The 18,376-nt window shown below is 44.2% G+C and overlaps 1 protein-coding gene across 1 annotated transcript in view; it reads left to right on the top strand.

Annotated features, from left to right (window-relative positions):
• The first annotated feature begins 2,929 nt into the window (after positions 1-2,929).
• Positions 2,930-18,376, top strand: part of SSH2 (slingshot protein phosphatase 2) — a 79,592-nt gene continuing 64,145 nt past the window's right edge. Inside the window, 1 exon segment of the mRNA XM_031060637.1 lies at positions 2,930-3,028. Coding sequence (XP_030916497.1) covers positions 3,017-3,028 — 12 coding nt within the window. The 5' untranslated portion in view covers positions 2,930-3,016.

Below are 18,376 nucleotides of genomic sequence, written 5' to 3'. Positions count from 1 at the left end.
GTGTGTAAGCCTTAATTCCACCTCCTAATGAATCTTGAGACAGTAGCTACCCCTGTAGTGTGGGTCGAGTTTAATATTGCATCAACTTGTCAGTACAGCTGGAGATGGGAATCAAATATTAATATATTATCTCTTGCTTTTAGTGTTTGCCTGCCACTGCATCCCTCAGCACTTTGCTGTGTAGCAGCCTTGGTGCTGGAATTGTCCTTCAGTGCAGCTTCTGCTCTGCTCCTGAATCTCAAATAAGGGATTATCAGGGAAAACCAATATGAGCAGAGCATATTTTCAACCCCCTTCCCAAAAACTGCCCATAGTTGTAGGATACTTTAAGGCACGGGAGGTATTACTAGTTAGCGTTTATAGTATGACTGGAATAGAGTTTGCACAGTCTCAGTGGGTGAAGTGAATATTTTTCACACAGACTTTACAGATCCCTGGTTTCATCTTGTGCATCATGCTGCAAAGATAACAACTGTGCCACATGCTTCTGCAACCCACACTTCTGGTCCTTGAAGTGGAATTTTTCTCCTTTACACATAAACCAGAAACTGCTCTAGTGGGGAGGAAGCTCTGTTTAACTTAGATCTGTTCATGTTGACCATACATGGCTGAGGCAGTTATTTTGGGGCAGTTTCTATCTGCTTCTCATATGACTGAGAAAGTTCAAGCTTGACTTTGCCTTGAGGAGAAGGGAAAAGTTTGAGAACGTGTTTTTTTAGTATCTGAGGGGAAGATGGCATGAACCAAAATAAATTTTTAAGCTTGAGCGCTTGCTCACGTCTTAGTCCTGAATTTGAGAAGTGCCCCATTTAAAAAGTAAAGTAATAAAAAACCCAACAAAACCAAAACTAAACAGCCCCCTTCCTACAAACAGCCCCACAAAACCCAACCCAAAATTACTCAGCTTGTTTAAAATTTAAACTAGCAAGTTTGATTTCAGGACAGGTAAGCACAGAATGCCTTGAGCCGAAGGGAGTATAAGACAGAGACAGCTTGAGGTGAGAAGCAATCTGTGTCAGAATTTCATTTGCTTGCTGAGAAGTGGGACATCCTGAATATATTCCACCCTCCTTAAACTTCACTTTGGTGGTGAACATTCTCTGTATGTGCTGTGGGAGATGCTGAAGAGCCCTGAAGGGTGAGAGATACCAGCAGGATTTTGGTGCAGATTCTCTTCTGGGGGCAGATGGGGAGCGATTTCCTGGCTGAGTGCTGATAGTTTGTCTAACGTGCAGCCTTGCTCTTTGTGGCTTGGCACAGGTTCAGTGCTCTGTGTGGTGTGGAAGCACGCTGTGTAAAACGTGAGAATTTCCTGCTGTGATAAGGAACCAACAGTTCTTCCAACAGGTGCAGTCTTTAGCTGCAGTCCTGAAGATGTAACAGAAATGTTTGCTGTCATGGGCCTTCAGTATTCTCAATCTCTAACTGAGTCTGGCCTGAACAGTTCAGAAGGCAGAGCTTTGTTTTCTGCCTTGCACTGCTACGATAAGAGAATTAGGAGGGGAAGCTGTGTTCAAGAATCTCTAATCCATGATGGTGACTGTGACTGAAATGAATAATCTTATTTTAAAGGGTGCTCTAAACCACTAAAGCTTTATAAATATTAATTTTGTTCATTTGTTTCCTAATAAAAGGCTTTTATTCATGAAATTGCTATTTATTTATTAACCTGACAAACTAATAGCAAGCTCTCTTCTTTCAGTGTATGCATGTGCCATATCACAATTCTGCTTGTCACCGTAATAAGAACTTCATTCATCTGCCTTAAAATGTCATTGATAACAACCTGGCAGTGGCCCAGCTTGGAGCAAGTTAACTACAAAAGGCTGCATTGTAAACCTTTCCGAGAGTACATGCTACATTAAGTCTAAAATTAAAAAAAAAAAGAGAAAGAGAAATGTGCAGGCTGGTCCGAGTGTCATACAACTGCCAAATAGCTTCAAACCTCTGGAAAATAATGGAATTCTGTATGGAGGAATTCTGGCTGAGATGGGTTAGTTTGGAATGAAGGATGCGTTCTGCTCACTTTGAAATCTTTGGGGTACACTGAATTTATATGCCTCATCTTAAAATGAGAGGGAATGCTTTGCTGAGCCACAAGCAGCTAAATGAGAGCTTGGACATGTAAGGATCTTGTTATTTCCTTTAGTCTTGTCTTTCTGTGACCAGGATAAAAGCTGCAATCTGAAAATAGTCACATGCCTCTGGAGTTAACTGCTAGGAATAGTGGGAGTTTGTCTTGGTTATAGAAACCTTCCCTGACCCCATCTGCAGCCTGGGCACCAAACGTATTTATCCTGCCATAAGTCCACAGAGTGCAAGGAGGGTCGATGACACGCTGAAGTTCAAATATCTGTCTCTGCCAGCTCCTCTGGAGGGACCTGAGCTGCTCCTTGTTCTGCAGTCCTGTGGATGGGGCTTCACATTCACGGAGGTTTAGGGCTTCCTGCCTTTGACTCTCCTGTTCTTAAAACCATTGCAAATTAAATCAGTAGCCTGAGTGAGGGTGAACTGATCTGTCCATGCAGAGTTTGTGAACTTTATGGACAAAAGCTCCCAGAGACTTTTAGAACGGGCCATGTCCTGTGCTGCATGTGAGGGCTGTGGGGTTTGGTACAGCCCCTGACTGGCCTAGGGAGTCTCACTGAACAATTTAACAGCTGAGTTGACTGTGAAGCTTTAACACATCTTCATCCAAGATCTTCTGGGAGCACTCTAAGCATGCCTTAAACACCATGGTTCTCATCCTACACCCCAGACATGGCAAAAGCTCAGGCAGTGTGGGGAAGGGCTTGCTCACAACTGATGGGTTTACAGTTGGATTTCTTAACTGGAACAAGGACTGCATGAGTCTTAAAAAACTAAAAACCCAAACCCTGCAATTTCATGCTGCTTCACTTCTGTGGTTTTTGTTTTGTCTCTTTCTTAAGTATAGTGTATGGACAGCGCCATGGGTTAGGGAACACTTGAGCTTCATCTTCAGAGACTTTTCGTATGTAGCCTTCTGCTGAAGTCAATGGGTGTGGAGGTAAGCGATGCTTTCTGACAACATCACTGCCACCCACTCTGCAGCCTGATGCACACAGCACTCCTTGTATTTGAGCATTGTTTTTCTCCAAAAAAGTCGCATGCAGTTGCACAATACAGACACGGCTTATTTGTGTAATGCAAATCTGTTCCTGCTTGTTGGTACAAAGTGCAAGCAGCGAGCATCAAAGTGCGGAGACTTCACAGATCCTGCATGAACACTTGCCACTGAACTGCAGTGACATCCTGCATTATGTCAGAATAAAAGATGACATCACAGTTGGTCTGTGAGTGAATGGGATTTGAACTCAGGGTTGAATGTTGCTGCCTGGAGCATTTGTGCTGCTGATGCTCAACACCCTTTGCTCTGCTACTGTTTGTTTGTTTATGTATTTTTACAGCTGCTGAGTTTAGTTTCTCAAAGGTTAATTATTTTATCAGGAGCCAGTCAGAATCGGAGGTTCCTGTTTCCTTGTCTTTCTGTTGATTTCCTTTCCTGTTGAAACACAACTTTCTCTGTTGGAACAACTCAGTTGCTACGCTCTTCAGTTTCCGTCTGGTGATTTGAAGTGTCTGAAATGGCCTGATATTCTCACAGAGATATTGACAGTGGGGTCTGGTGACTAAATTGTTGTGATAAAACAAAAATTCATTGGTTGGTGCTGTTGAAATCCGCTGACTTTTCTATGCTCCTAATAGAAGGCTTTAAAATATCCAGCTGCAGACTGATCCTCTCCAAGCATGTGACACTGACATCAGTCCTAGAAGTGAGGCGTTGAACTGCCTCCAAAAATGAGCTCATCGGGTAATATTCAATGCATTGATTTAGCAAAATATTAATTAATTTGATTACATGATCACCTGTACATACTGTTTGAAAGATGGGAATTCATTCCAATTTTAGTTGCTACTGTTCCAGATACCAGTGTTATAAAGATCCTGTTGATAAGACACCATGCTCCCACTGTGTGCTGGGATCTGGGCTTGGCAGAGCCTATCTCTAATTGCCACTAATTTGCACTAACACTTGGTAGTTTCTGGACTTTTCTTCTCCCTGCATCCCTCCCAATAAACTGCAGGGAATAAGACAAGATTCTGTTGTCAAGCCATCCATGTAAAGCCACTCATAAAACTTGCTTAATTTTCTTGTGGCTCCCTTGACTTTTTTAAATGGCTGTGTGAAAATACAGCCATGTGCTTTCCCAGAAGTTTGGGTAGTGGTCCATCTTCATCTTGACCTGCCTGATGCCAAAGCTGAGTGACCATAATGAGGTTAAACCCTGGCAGAACAGCCCTGGAGGCTTCCTCCCCTCCTGTAGCTTGAGGTCAGCTGCAGTAGCTGAGACTTCCTCTTACAGCCCACACAAAGGGCGTGCATTCAGGCAGCACTGGACTCATGGTGACCCCAAATACTTGCCTATTATTTTATAAACTTGAAGAAATTTTGTATTTTCCTTTAATTACAGTAGCAGCACATTCTAGATGCAGCTGTCCGAACACATCAACATGTGTCTTGATTATTTATTTGAAACACGGGCATAGGAGAAACAGTTGGTTAGAAGGGTTCATGTGCATTTGTGCAGAAACAGTTTTGTCTTCCTCCTTCCACCCAGTATTTTCTGCCTGTTACTGCACATTGCAGGATTGTTAGTTTTGGATTCTGTTTCCCTCTGAATACAAGTCTTTATGGAGCTCCCATAATGTTGCTCTTTTCTTTCAAGAAGCACTGCTGCTAACTTAAGACAGAGGAAGATGCTGTGTGTTACAGGGCTGTAACGATGCCTGCATTGCAAACTGTTGTGCAACTAAAGAATGGTATTGTGCAAAACAGAGTGGAAAAACGGCTGCTGATGAGCACAGAGAGTCGAGGCAACGAGAAGCCCTACTTGGAGAGCAAGAAGAGAAGCTGGGTTTGAAGAACAAGCAGTAGAAAACAAGATAGGAAGGCTCCGTTCCTGCAAGAGTAAATGATCCCTTAGAGCAGCCAAGGAGGCTGTTTGATGTGAACTCTGTGCAAAGTTCAGTGGAGAGTGTGTTCCAATGTCCCAGGCGATGCTGCTTCTTCCTCCTTCTTGTTTACAAGAAGCTGGCATGATTTCAGAATCAACTACTAAAGCATCCTTGGTGGGAGAAGAATTGGGATGACAAAATACTTCTTTGCATCTAGAAAGTTATTGCTACATCAGTAACTGTTGAAGCTGGCTGAGTGGCTGCTGCCTGGTTTTGGTTAATGTCAGGAATTGTGCTGGTGGGAAGTGAGTCCTGGGGTGGGACTGTGCAGTCCCTGTTGTGCCTCAGCATAGTTCTCAGCATACTTCAGATGCTGCCTCTGCAAAATGATGAAATAAACTTCCTCTTTTCCCAGTAAAATGCCTGTGGTACACCCTTCATGGAGTTGTTTTTGTCCATCCTTATTTAACAATAACAAGATTTGTGCAGAAAACATGCAGGGCATGGAAATGGAGAGCTGAGCCCCATCTATCCTCTGCTGCTGAAGGGTGGGAGGAGGTGGGGAAGCATGGAAAAGAGGAAAACAGCTTTGCCTGTGCCTGTTTTGATACTGAAGAGCTCTTCCCAGTGATCTGAGAAGGGGGTGGGGAGAGAACCAGATGCTCTTAGGAAGTTCATACCATTGTTAATAATGTAATTCACAGATGGTGGTGAAGGCCTTGAAGAGGCTTTCATGCAGTACTTACGCTCTGTAACAGATCATCACATAAGGGCTCACAAATAGAGATGACTTAATCCCAAGGATGAGTCTACAGTGATCTGTTTGATGGTAGGCCTGCAGATCACTGCAACCTCTTTAAACAGTTAAGAGCCTTCAGGATCCCTGGGTGCTGAGCACTAGAATTGGACCAATCCCTAATTAAATTGTCAGGATAAAATGTTCGTATAGCGTTGAGACTTTTCCAATGAAAATGGTTCTTGTAATTAAAAAACAAGTTCCTTTGTCCTGGTGCAGAAATCAATGCAGGTAAAGCACAAACATCAGTTTGTACAATGACATCTTGTTAAGAGGCAGTTCTGCTTTTATTTCCATTTGTCTTCTTGGAGCTGGAAGCAGAGCTTGTGTGTGTTCTGAATAGCTGTCAATACTTTGTGACAGCTAAGGAGGATTTTGCCTTGCATGTCCTCCTGTTGAAAAAGAAGTCATTCATACCTAGCAGCTTTACAGCAAATGAACAGGATGCTGGTTTTCAGGCTTGTAGAATCAGGAAATATTTAGCTCAAGTGCTTGCAATAAAATTTAATATTTGTATGTTTGTGAGAGGCTTATTGATAAGATCTTCACTGGCTGCTGGTCAGCTTTTGCTGTAAGCTGTGTAACTACAAGTATTTATCAGGGACTTGTAAGCAATACTGGCTTGCATGTGTAGCACTAGAAATCAAAAGTTTCAAATAACATGAGAACTGATCTTGGCTTTGTTGTTTGTTGCTGTCTTTTCAAGTGCAGCCTCTCCTTCTCTAAGAGACATTCCCATTGTGGCTTTTATTATTATTAACTTCTTCAAGTTTAAATTGAGTTTAGTAAATTGACTTCTTGTGATGTTTGTCATGTGATGGTTTATGAGCTCTCAAGAATGTGCTCCTGTGACTTAGCCATGTATTTGCCTGTACCAATGCAGGCTGTATCATGTGTTCTTGCTATTCTTGCATTTTGACCTAAGTAGTGGAGGGGGTTGGGAGAAAAAAAAAAAAAAAAGATGGGGGGGAACTGATTCAGGGCTAAGCTACCAGAAATTCTCAGACTGCTTAATTTGTGACCTTGTTCCCTAGTTAAATGCAACCCAGGATTGTCTGCCTCTTCCATAGTTTTACAGAAGTGTTTTCTGCATTAAAAGCTGAGTTTTTCTCTTACTACCCTTGTTAAAAGCCAGGAAAACCCAATGCTTTGGTAAAAGAAATACCTTGACATCTTGGGAGAAAAGATTTTTTTAATCCTTGGTGGGTGGGTGTGCCTTAACTGAGAAAGTTAGAAACTGTCTTTCTGAACCACATTTTTTGCATATATCAACTGTGGCATCTGAAAGGAATATCTTTATTACTACAGTAAAACGAACAAAGTTGAAATTACTGCATCTGTGCCAAGAATTTTTGGTTTCTCCACGATGGCCAAAGTTTTTGAGCATTAAAAATGCTATCAGTGAGTCTCCAGCTCCTTGTCCCACTGCCTGCCTGTGATGTCTGTGTCCAGTGGAAGTAGAGCCCTCCCAGGACTGAGGACTCACAAGGTTTGTTTCAGGTTTGTTTTAAGCAGCACTTTCCAGCACTGGGTGTCCTTCTATTTATTTTCCTGACACCATGTAATGCTGGTTTTCATTTATATATACACATACATATACATACATTTATGTATATGTGCTGCTACTGCTGTTGAATCCTCTGCATTTGTGTAAATCATGTTTCAGCAGAGCTGTACCTTATACAGTTTCCATACTATGAGGGTTTTTTTGTAGTTTTTATGTCTGCGTGGGCTAAGCATTTCTTTAGATTTGAATCTGACATCAAAGTAACATTGGTTTAATACAATGTTTTTATATCACCTTTTTTCCTCCAAGTTGGATTTTATTTTCAGCTCTGACTCTTTTATTTTTGCTGCATAATTTGAGACTTTTTGCTTGCTCTTCACATTATTTAAAAAAAACCCAACCCACACACAAAACTCTGTTTTCCTTAGCTCATACAGTATTTCCACTTGGCTCAGAAGATGTGGATTTGTGAGCTGAGGGAATCCTCGTTTGGCTGGTCACCCAAGCTTTCTTCAAGAGTATTAGAAGGATCTACAGCTTAAGTTCATCAGAGGGATGACCTGCTCTGGTTTTAATGAGATTTATTATACCTGTACCTGTTGGATTCTGTGGTTTTGATCTTCAAAATGATCTGAATAAACCTGTTAGTGAAAGCAAAACCTTTGACAGAAAACTGACTCTACTCAATCTGTCCTGTGTTAAGATTATTGATTTTTGGAATTAAGTAATATCCATTGTGGCATTGGCATGGAACTTCTGTGAGATGTTTGGCAAAATGCTTGTATCCACGCTTCCCTTCTCAACTCCTCCAGTCCCCCTCCTCAGAAAACCACACTGATCAAACCCTGATATCGCAGTCCAGGCTTGGAGAGGGTGGAAGAAACAAATCTTGATGTGGGAGTTGATGGATGATTGTTTGTGGATGTTATGGATACAGCTGCATTCCTAACACATGCAGGAGAGATTGGGAGGGGTCGGTCTTGGCCAAACATAAATGTGTATTCTCCCTAAAACTGCCTTTGTTTTTCATGAAGGCTCAACAGCATTTAGTGATTTGAGTTTTGTTAGCTTAAAGAACCTGAGAGCTCTCTATTTACTCCAAAATGAGTTTCTGTGAACTTTCAGCTTGTCAAATATCTGTGGTCCTCCAGGGCCTGGAAGGGGATCCAGAGGCACTGGAGGGGTATAGATGTGCGCTGGTTATGGTTGAGTGAAGGCAGCCCTGGGGAGCAACACGAGCAGGGAAAGTGGTGTCTGGAATGAGAGTATCTGGGTCAGCCTCCTCCGGAGCTGCAGGACACGTGAGATGCTGCTCTAGTCTGGTTTAACTTCTTTCAGTGTGGTGACTTCCATGGAGGTTTAACACAGCTCGAGAAGATGCAGGTTGACAGGCCTGCAGCAGAGGTGGCCAGTGAGCACAGAGATTTGACTTGTTCCATCAAGATTTGGCAAGCCTGATGACTGGGTGATCTCTGGAGCCGTGAAGAGGAATGTGGCCTGTCAATAACAGAGCTCATCAACTTTCCTGTGCTGGCGCTGGGATTTTGGACATGCAGCACTCAAGTCTGAGACAAATGCATTGCTGGGTGTAACGCCTTTCCTTTTTTTTATTTGTACCTATTAATGGAAGCAGAGAGCATAATGTAATCTTAAAATAGCTCCTCCGTGAATGCAGAAACATTCCACTTCTGACTAATTGGCCATTCAGAATGAGCATTTAAATATGCACCAGAGACTGAGCGGCGGCTTTCCATATCCACGTGAATGGAGCTGGAAACGTGCTGCACTGCAGAGCTGTGCAGGCTCCTTGCTTTGTCCTCCTGCCCCACACTCCTCACTCAGTGTCACTGCCCTGCTCTGGGAGGCAGAATGCATGCCCTGCTTGCTGTCCCTTTGGTTAGGCAGCAAGCTGAGGGGGCTGTTCATTTTCTCTACTCTCGAGACTGAGGATCTTGGAAGCACTAGGCTGATAAACAGTCCTCAAAACCAGATTCCTCTTTCTCTTGGTTGTGAATGACCAGGAACACAAAGAGCTTATGGTCTGAGTCCTGGCTCTAGTGCATGCCCTGGAGAGCTTGGCATGCACCAGGGAGCCCATGTGCAGTGTTTTGACTCTGGCAGGCATGGCCTGCTGCCCCAGAGCGTCTGGCCCAGGTTCACAGTGAGAATAAGACACACAGATACACGTGGGGGCTGCACGGGCAGGATCCGTGTGGTCAGTTGTGTCACTGACCTAAAACCTGTCCCAGCTTAAGGACTTCTCTTGCGTACCCACTTGCTGCCTGCCCAGAGGATGATGCCATGTTACTCGGGGCTCTCTCCCAGAGGACGAGTGCCACTGGAACTGGGTAGAGTCTCACCTGTCAGAAAAGGGCACACTTCCATTAACCCACTTGTCCTGGCGTTCTCTGCATTATAGGAGTCAAATTCCTCTGTGCCTTCGCTGGGTGTGTTTTGTTTTTTGCTGGGTCAGACTGTTGATGTTTTGTGCATAGTGAGACCATCCTCATGGTGTGCATGTGCTGGACTGTGTATGGCACTGGCCTCTCCTGGCAGGCTGAGGGTGGGGGCTGTCTCCCTGTCCTAGTGCTGCTTTCACTCTCCTGCCCACGGGCTCAGTGCCAAGGGAGCTGCCTGGGCCAGACCAGCCAGGCAGAGTCTACAGAGGTGATTTTCTTTCGCTGATCTGTGTTGCTTTTCCAAATCCCACATGGCCTATATGGCTGTAATTGTAGCTCATTTAGAGCTGACCTCAAAGGCAAGTTCTCCTTTCCTCCCAAAAAGGAGAGGTTTTCACATAAGGGCTTACTCTGGTTTAAGGCTGCTTTATCTTAGTATAACATAAACCTGTTTCTAGTTATCTTAAGGCAGAAAGCAACTAGAGGATTTGCATAAGGAGTGCCTTTTGCCCTTACCTAGCTAATCTTGATTTCCTTTTCTGGCATAGGCAGCAACAAGAACTTTACGCTGTCTTTTGCAGTGGGACAGAGTTTTGGGAAGTGCCATACTCTGAGCATTGTCTTCTGCAGCTCTGCTCTTCAGGTGGTTATTTATGCAAGGCACTAGCCAAAGGGAAGGGAGAGTTTTAACTGGATTAACCTCAAGAAGAGAGTGTGGGGATTTAGGGATTAAGGAACCAAAAGCAGCCAGCAATCAGTGACTTAAAATCTGCGGTAAGAGAGCCAGTCTCTATAGACAGAGAATACAGTCCTTTCTTACCTGCACAGCATTGAGATTGGCAGTGTTTCTGCCTTTGAGATCCTGGAGAGGGCGGTCTTAAGGATGCAGGGTTTGCAATAAGATGTTTTCTCTGAAGACTTGTGTATTGATGGGAAATTGTTTACAATTGGCAAGTCTTTAAGAAAAAAACTGGTAAAGGACTGAGTGCTCAGATGAGATCTCAAACCTGGCACTGGGAGGGTTTGTTGGTGGCTTGCTCCAATATAATGACAAAATCTGGTTTCCATAGACTTGTAACTCTTGTAGCTTCATGCACACCCCTTTTACACCTTCTACCCTTGCCTTTAAAGTGTTTCTGTTGTCCCATATATATTTTTTTTCCACTGATGCTGTTATGTATCCCCTGCAGGGAAAATCCTGCTAGATTACCGGATTGATAGAAAGATTTGGAGGCGCGGGGGAGATCAACAAAAACCTGTTACTAAGGAGACACGAGTTTTAGCTTTGAGTCTCTAATGGCCAGTCTGCCGAAGGGGAAACAGATGGCACAAAGGAGGCTGGGATTATAGAGACAAGTACCACAGGGCTGCAAATCTGATACATCCATTGAACTTCCTGGGGTCAGGCAAATCCAGCCGTGTGCCAAGACTAATGTGGTTCCTTTGGCACCGTGTTTGTGTCGTTCTGTTAAAGGCTGTTCTGGACAGTGGGCTTCTGCCTCAAACATTCCTGCCCCAGGGAACAGCAAGGTTTGGCACAAAGTGAGGGCAGGTGGCTGGATGGAAGTGGGTCCCTTTTGACAAGTGAAGCAGTACCTGCTGCCAGTGGTTCTCCCTTCCTGAGAGGGGGAAATAACCAAACATAACCCTGCATTCTGCTTGAGTACAGCTTTTCTCCTGTTACTGATGCACTCATGTAGAAAAGTGACTTCTGTCCTGGAAGAATGGGAGGATGGATGGGGGCCACAGTTGCTCCTGGCTTTTGACACAGCCTGGCCTTTATTACAATATAATGTTTCACAGAGGCTTGAATTTCGGGAGTGATGCTCCCAGCTGCGTGCTGCTTGCTGGGCTCCTGCTTCCCCGGCTCCTGCCTGCTCCAGAGAGATGTGACACGGCACTGCTGCTCTGGACAGAGCAGTGGGTAAATAAGCAAAGGCAGAATTCATCCTGGCTGAGGAGAAACAGTGCTGGAGTCGCTTTTGCAAGAGGCTAATTAACATCTGGTTTTGTATTTAACTTTCAGGCTGGCTCTAGAGAGTGTTGCAGTAAACAGGACACTGATTCGTTAATAGTGGGAGAGTGCTAAATGACTACAGTGCTAGAATTAATAGCTTGACAGCATATCCTCTTCTCTCCTCCCACAGCAATTTGGACTGATACCCAAATAAACAATAACAAATAGATTTTTGGAGGAGCTGGCTGGGAGAAATAACAAAAGTCAAGGGGCACTCGTTATGCAACATTGTTCTGCTAGTATTTGACTCATCAGAAAACCCTGTTCTACTCCCTAGCTTCATTTTCCTTTTTCTTTTTTTTTTTTCTTCAGCCTCTGTTGAGGAGGTGTTACATTTGCTGCCTTGCTTTTGGTCCTTCAGAAACTCCCTATACCCTTGGATCTCCAGTTGCTGTAGGCATGGAGTGCTGGAAGCATGTAGGCAGAACCCTACTGCAGAGAAATAGCATGCTTGGGTCAGGCAAGAAAACTGCTCTGGCTTTAATTCCAACCACATGAGACTAATACCTGGGTGTATTTTGTGAAGAAGTGAGGAATCTGAGTAGTTCATAAGCGCTATGTCCCAGTTGTAGCAGCAGTAGTCCCCTGGCAGAAGTGGGGCAGCTGGGAGGCTGCTGTGCTCCCCGGGGATGGCGGATGTGAACAAGGAGTACGCTCTGTACCTTGTGATTCTCTCTGCAGTGTCTTGCCAGGGAATATCTCCAGGCGTTCCTTTCCCTCTGCTCTCCACAGACTCTGCTTTGTGTCCTGCATGCACAGAAAGCGGTCCCAGCAATTCCTTTTGAAGTTTTGCCTGAAACACTCGGGGGTTTTTCCTTACCCAAACGGAGGCTAGAGGTGAAGGAACTTTGCTGCCAATTCCTGTTCTGATCTAGAGTCTAAACTCCTGCTGTTAAAGCTCTACCAGCCACTTCTGTTCTAGATATGTCACTGCAATAGAGCAGAGCCTCCCCGGCTGTGCTCCTGCTTGAATCCAGGGTTACGCAATAGCAGCCTGCGAGTGCCAACGCAGATGCTGCTGCATCCAGACACGCTGTACAATGTAGTTGCTTGGTTACCCCTTTTTTTTTGTTATTTTTCTCTGCTAGGTAACAATTTGCAACTCATAACGTTGAACACAGATTCAGGTTAAGCAGTGTAAAGAATTAGAAATATTAATGATTTCCTCTCTGCGTTTTAAAGGTTGAGCATTGTGGAATTTGCAAAGATTGAGTGTTGCTCTGTTCTCTTTTCAGAGTCTTTATTTCATCTTCATAAGTGTTAAATAACTTCCCCTTTGAGAATATCTTTCATCCAGAAAATCATCTCTTAATTATTGATGCAATATGCCAAGATCCCTGAGTGGCCTGGCTGCTGGTGCTTTTATTTTGGGTAGGTCACGAAGATTTCTGCGCTGCTCCTAATTCTCCGTGTTGTGTGTTCCTTACGTCAAGAGGAGATTTGACAGGGACTTGCAGGGATTGGATCTCAGAGGAGCTGAGTGGGTGAGAGTCTCCTGTAGCATTCTGGCAGGGAGAAGGATGCCTTTGTGTTACAGGCAGCCCCTGGGCTCTGCGAGCTGGTGTGGGGTGAGGGTGCAGCTGAAACACGTCTCAGGGATGGCTGCGTGTGCTTCAGTCCGTGGAATTTGAGGCAAGCTGTCACAATGAAAAAAATGTGCCTGGTTATGCTGCTGCTGACCAGGAATTAGACTTTTAACAAGAGGGCTGTGCTGGCACAGCTTCATTTTATGGACACAGCTATGACGTAAGTAGGAGTGGTATCCAAATAGCTCTATTCATGTTCCATTATGGGAATAATATATTTCATATATGTTGCAGGTGGATCAGCATTGTTTTAGTGACCCTACTGTACATTCTGGAAGAGTCAGAGCTCTGGAGTTACAACTTGATCAGAGCCCTAGAATAACTCCCTGATTTTTAATTGAGATAACTCCTGCAGGGATACAAATGAGTGTGCACCAAGGTAAACTGGATGCTAACAGGAAGATGGCTGATTGCAAGACAAAGACCCTTCCCTTTGCCATGTACCTCCCTTCCTTCCACCCTCCTCCTCCTAAAATAGCCTTTCAGCATGAGTGAAAACCAAATATTTTCCTCGCTTAAAAACACTTTTAAATGCTTGTTCTTGTCAATGGGAAAGTAATTTAACCCAGAAGCTGGTGTTGTGCATCTGCCGTGTCTGATCTATGTCCTTGTAATGCTTTCCTATTGCTCATGGATGGTAAAAGAGTATCAGCTGCAGTTCCAGGTCTCCAACTTCCCTGCATATGGCTCATTAGCCAGTTTGCTTTTCAGGCTCCTTCAATCTTGTTTAATTCTAGCTGCCACGTTTTTAATGCAGCAGTTGAGGAGAGTCTCTCTCTCTCTCTCTCCAGCTGGAAACAGGCCCAGCTTCTGAGGTGAAGGTGTCAGCCCTGTGGGTGAGGAGGTACATGGCCAGGGCTGCTCTGGGAGCTCTGGAGGGCATTGGGAGGTTGAGTAAGGTCTGTGTTTTAACAGGCAGTGACTGGAGAGGGTCTGAGGTGTGAATGTCCATCGTGTTTAATTGCAGCGGGACAATTTAATGCAGGTGAATGTGTCAGCCTGCATGAGTGGTTAATGAACGGCCGCTCGTTGTGGTGACCTGTGGAGCTGGGATTTCATTTTAATCACAGACTGTTGGCTGTGGAGAAGCCCTGCCCTGAGATTCACCAGTGTACACATGCATATCTTTGACTTGGTCTTAGTCAAATGTCATGTCAGCAACAGTTTCCAGTATGAAAACTGGAGTTCCAGTGCCTGTATTTATACAGCCACTGAGTCTTCTCACACTTGGCCCATTACCACAAGCATTTATTACTGTTCTAGGGAAACAAATGTTCCTAGATTCTAAGATTTCCAGTTGACAATGTCACTAGCTTTGCCTAAAAGGAGATTAAGCAGATACCTTTAGGGTTCTGCTAGGCATTAAATCCAGCAAAGCATCATAATTACATTAAATACCTGTCTTTTCTGTCATACTTGCAGGGTGCCTTCTGAAAGTCAGGAGGAAGTTCAATTCTGGGAGACCATAGTTCTGCTGGGTTTTTTTCCTTAGTGTCTCTAAGTGGCTAGAGATGATGTGCTACTACACAGTTTTAGAGAGAAAAATTATATTAATACATGTTTGAAGTAGGGATATTTAAAGTGAATATATATCTGCAATGTATGGAGGTTTTTTCGTTCCCCTTAGGTGGGTCTCTGATTAAGGCAGAAGCTGTTATACTCCTCATCAGGCAGGCTGATTTCACTGCAGAAATTCAGTTGACAGTAATCTGCTTTTTAATCTGTTCTTGTGGTGTAGTGTAGCAGGCTGTGTCACGCTGTATTTCTCATCCTAGCTCTTGTTGTACCAGTTGAAGGCTTGTAATTTTTGTCTCAAAGTGTCTGAGTTTTAGTTCTGCAGTTTTTAGTGAGTGCTAATCTAAACAAGGTTTGCATAAATCTCATTGCTCCAGTGGGAAGATGAAAGCTTTGATAAGGAACTTGTTTTTTTCTCTCTCCCAAGCAGGAGCACAATGTCTTTGACCTAAATATACCAATTACTGACATAGCAAAGTGATACAGAAAACAATCTAGAAGGAGTGCCAACCTCTGAATGAACACTTGGCTGCAGAAAGCTACTGCTTATGTGGAACCTCAAATCCAGAAGACATGTGAGGAGTAAAACAGCATTCATTCAAAACATTTCATGCAAATAGTGAGGGGTGAGAGAGCAATGGCTGGAGAAATGCTTCTTTATCCCTTATCCCTGTGGCTCAGGAGAGGTAAAAGCTCTATGCAAAACACAGTGCAGTTCTCAACTTTCTCGTTTGTGGCCTGGTTTGCTCAGCTTTTTGAAGAACTTTTATGTCAAATTTAAAGGCTTCCTGGTAGTAGCTTCTACTTTAAAATGTGTTTGATGGCAGATAGAAGTATTTCAAAAAGTAGCAGTAAACTTCCTCTCTGGAGCATGCTAGGTGACTTTATGAATTAGTTTCATAATTTTTATTAATGAATAAGGTTAACCATCTCCAGAGACTGATGGAGTCTGAAATGAACTGGTTTTCAGTTCAGCTTTGAGACCTATCCTCTATTAGCAAGTACTTGCACATTGCAACCACACTGGTGGTTTCCAAAATACACTGAGTAAATTGGTTCACACAAACTACCACAGATTTCTGGTTCTCCATGTTGCAGCTGTGGAATTTGCAGACTCTGGATGCCCATTTTTTGGTGGCCAAGTGACCCTTTTTAGTACCAAACTGCTACTAGACATGGTCAGACTGGAAGTGGTACCTGGTATGGTTCTGGATCTCCCGTAAAACCCCAGTGAATTTGTGTGTAGTCTTGAGCTTCTTGCAAGAAAAAGGGAACCTTTTATCAACCCAGGTTTTGGAGTCAGCCCTTATTTCATTTTCCCAGGCAGTGTTGTTGCTGGCACTTCAGCCATACTGCAAATGCAGCATGTGTGGGCTTTTTGCTCACACAGTTTATTTAAGAGATTGATACAACTCAGACTACTGCAGAAAAGTCCCTCTGCTACAGAAATGTGTAATAGATATTTGGCAGTGCGACTCAAACATTTGTCTTGCTTTGTTCCAGCAGATGATTTGAGATTATTGATAGGAGCAGCTTTGTGTACGGTCAGCTGTTGAACAGGAATCTATCAAATATTTCATCTTGGAAGGCACTGAACTTCAGTTCTGTGTGATGTCCATGCACAGATCCTCATCCCCTGGACTTCATGAGCCTGCACTGAGTTGCTTCTTTGGGCATCTGGTGCCAGTTCCATGCAGATGTTGGGTACCCCAGGGCATGTCCACTGTCACCACCTGTCTGTGTCAGGAGTTGAGTTGAGCCCTAAGGAATCTGATTGTCCATGGATGCTCTTATCTCTGTGTGCCTTGTGTTGCATTAGAGGAGAGGCTGTGGCTGCAGCAGTGGCACCCTCTGCAAGACTTGACCAGACTGGGTGATCCATGTGTTGGGAAATAGTTGTGGGAGGGTGGCTTTTGTACTGACTTGCTTAATATTTGCTGGTGCACGAGGAGAGCTCCCGTACGGAGAAGCGTGCAGTGCTCTGTGTGGCTGCAGCCCAAACAAAGGGACACTGGGATGCTGCTGGATGCTGTGAAAGGAGCATTTGCGTGGTTTAACCACTGGGTCAGTGCCTGGTTGCACAGCCTCTGATTTGGCTGAAGCAGATGCCTTCCTCCCAGCAAAGGTCATGTTCAGCTCAGAGACACTTAGTGTGTCTGAACAACTGGGTGGGATGTAGGCAGGGAGCTGGGAGACTGCTCACTTAATTACAGTCCTTTGCTTTGTAGTTCCTCCTTTGAGACTGAGTCCAATGCTGTCCACATGGTGGACGTTTGACCGTGTTAAGTGAAAAGCTCCTCTGATGGTGTGGATACATCTGAATGTTGCTGTGGGTTGGGGGGATCTGTATTAACTAATTTTCTGTAATATTTGAAGTGTTCACCTCACAGCTACAAGTAAGATGTTGACTTAAGGGGTGAAAACTCTCTAAACTGTTGGTGCTCTTTTGATATTTGCTGACTGTGACCACTCACTCCTGATAAAAACACTTCCCAGGCATTGTCTATACAGTCAGGTATGTTGGCATAAAATCATACATAGCCAGCAGTTATTAAATGGGAATCCTTTTAAGCTTTGAAAGATGTTTTTTTAGGGTGTAGTCTGTGTGAAATGTTCCTTGGTTAATAGAAATGTAGTGATTATTAGGCGCATGACTTAGGCTAATAATCGTATCTTACAGTACAGGAACTTGCTGTGATGTTCCTGATGTTAAATCCAAGCAGACAGCTCCAGTCCCTGTACGTAAGAGTGGAGATTGAATCTTGTTTATCATTACATCAGTCTGCAAAAAGGAGATTTATAAGAGCAGAATTGTTTGCGTGACATGGAGTGACTCCCATTGTATAGAACAGAACAGCTCTCCAAAATTTCTCTCCTCTCCCTTACCCTTTTGATGACAGATAGTTGGCAGTGGATCAAAGCACAAACAGGATTAATGTTTTGCATATTCTGTCCTACATGGCCTGAAAGGAGCAGAGATGGAATTTTTCATCTTTCACTTTAAACTGCATTTAATATCGTGGCCTAGTTTAGAGCTATGCGACTCATTCCTTCCATTTCCCCTGAGGCCTCTGTTTCTGGTCAAGGAAAGCAGGGCATGACTCCCTCTGGAGCTCATCAGTGCTGCTCAGCTTCCTCCTCTGTGCAGCCTGGTGGAGGAGGCTGGTTTGAGGCTGGAGCAATCCAGCATCAGGAATCTCCAAGGAGCATTTATGGCAGCTGCCATTTCTCGGCTCTGTCGCTGTGGTCACATCATGGGTGCTGCAGGGAACCCAGAGCTGGGGCAGCATCCAAAGTTCTTGTCACCACCTGTGCAAAGGCAGCTGTGAAAGCTGGAGTGGTGTCACTCCTCCAAATGGCTGCATTCACTTTCCAAGGATGCTGTCCGAGCATGTTCCTTCTCAAAGATGTCCTCAGAAAGGAATGTTTGAGCCTGGCTGACGAATTGTTGTACTGGCAGCAATACTTTTTCGCCTTTGGAAATGGGCTGGAAATGGCGAGAAGGCGTGGAGGTGCTGGTTTGGGGGCTCAGTCAGTGCTGGAGCCGTGTGAGTGCAGGAGCCGTGTGAGCGCTGGAGC

This window comes from Geospiza fortis, unplaced genomic scaffold (genome assembly GCF_000277835.1).
Source record: "Geospiza fortis unplaced genomic scaffold, GeoFor_1.0 scaffold425, whole genome shotgun sequence".
Lineage (NCBI taxonomy): Eukaryota > Metazoa > Chordata > Aves > Passeriformes > Thraupidae > Geospiza > Geospiza fortis.
The sequence above is the reverse complement of the archived record's forward strand: the minus strand, read 5'-3'. Positions and strand labels throughout refer to the sequence as shown.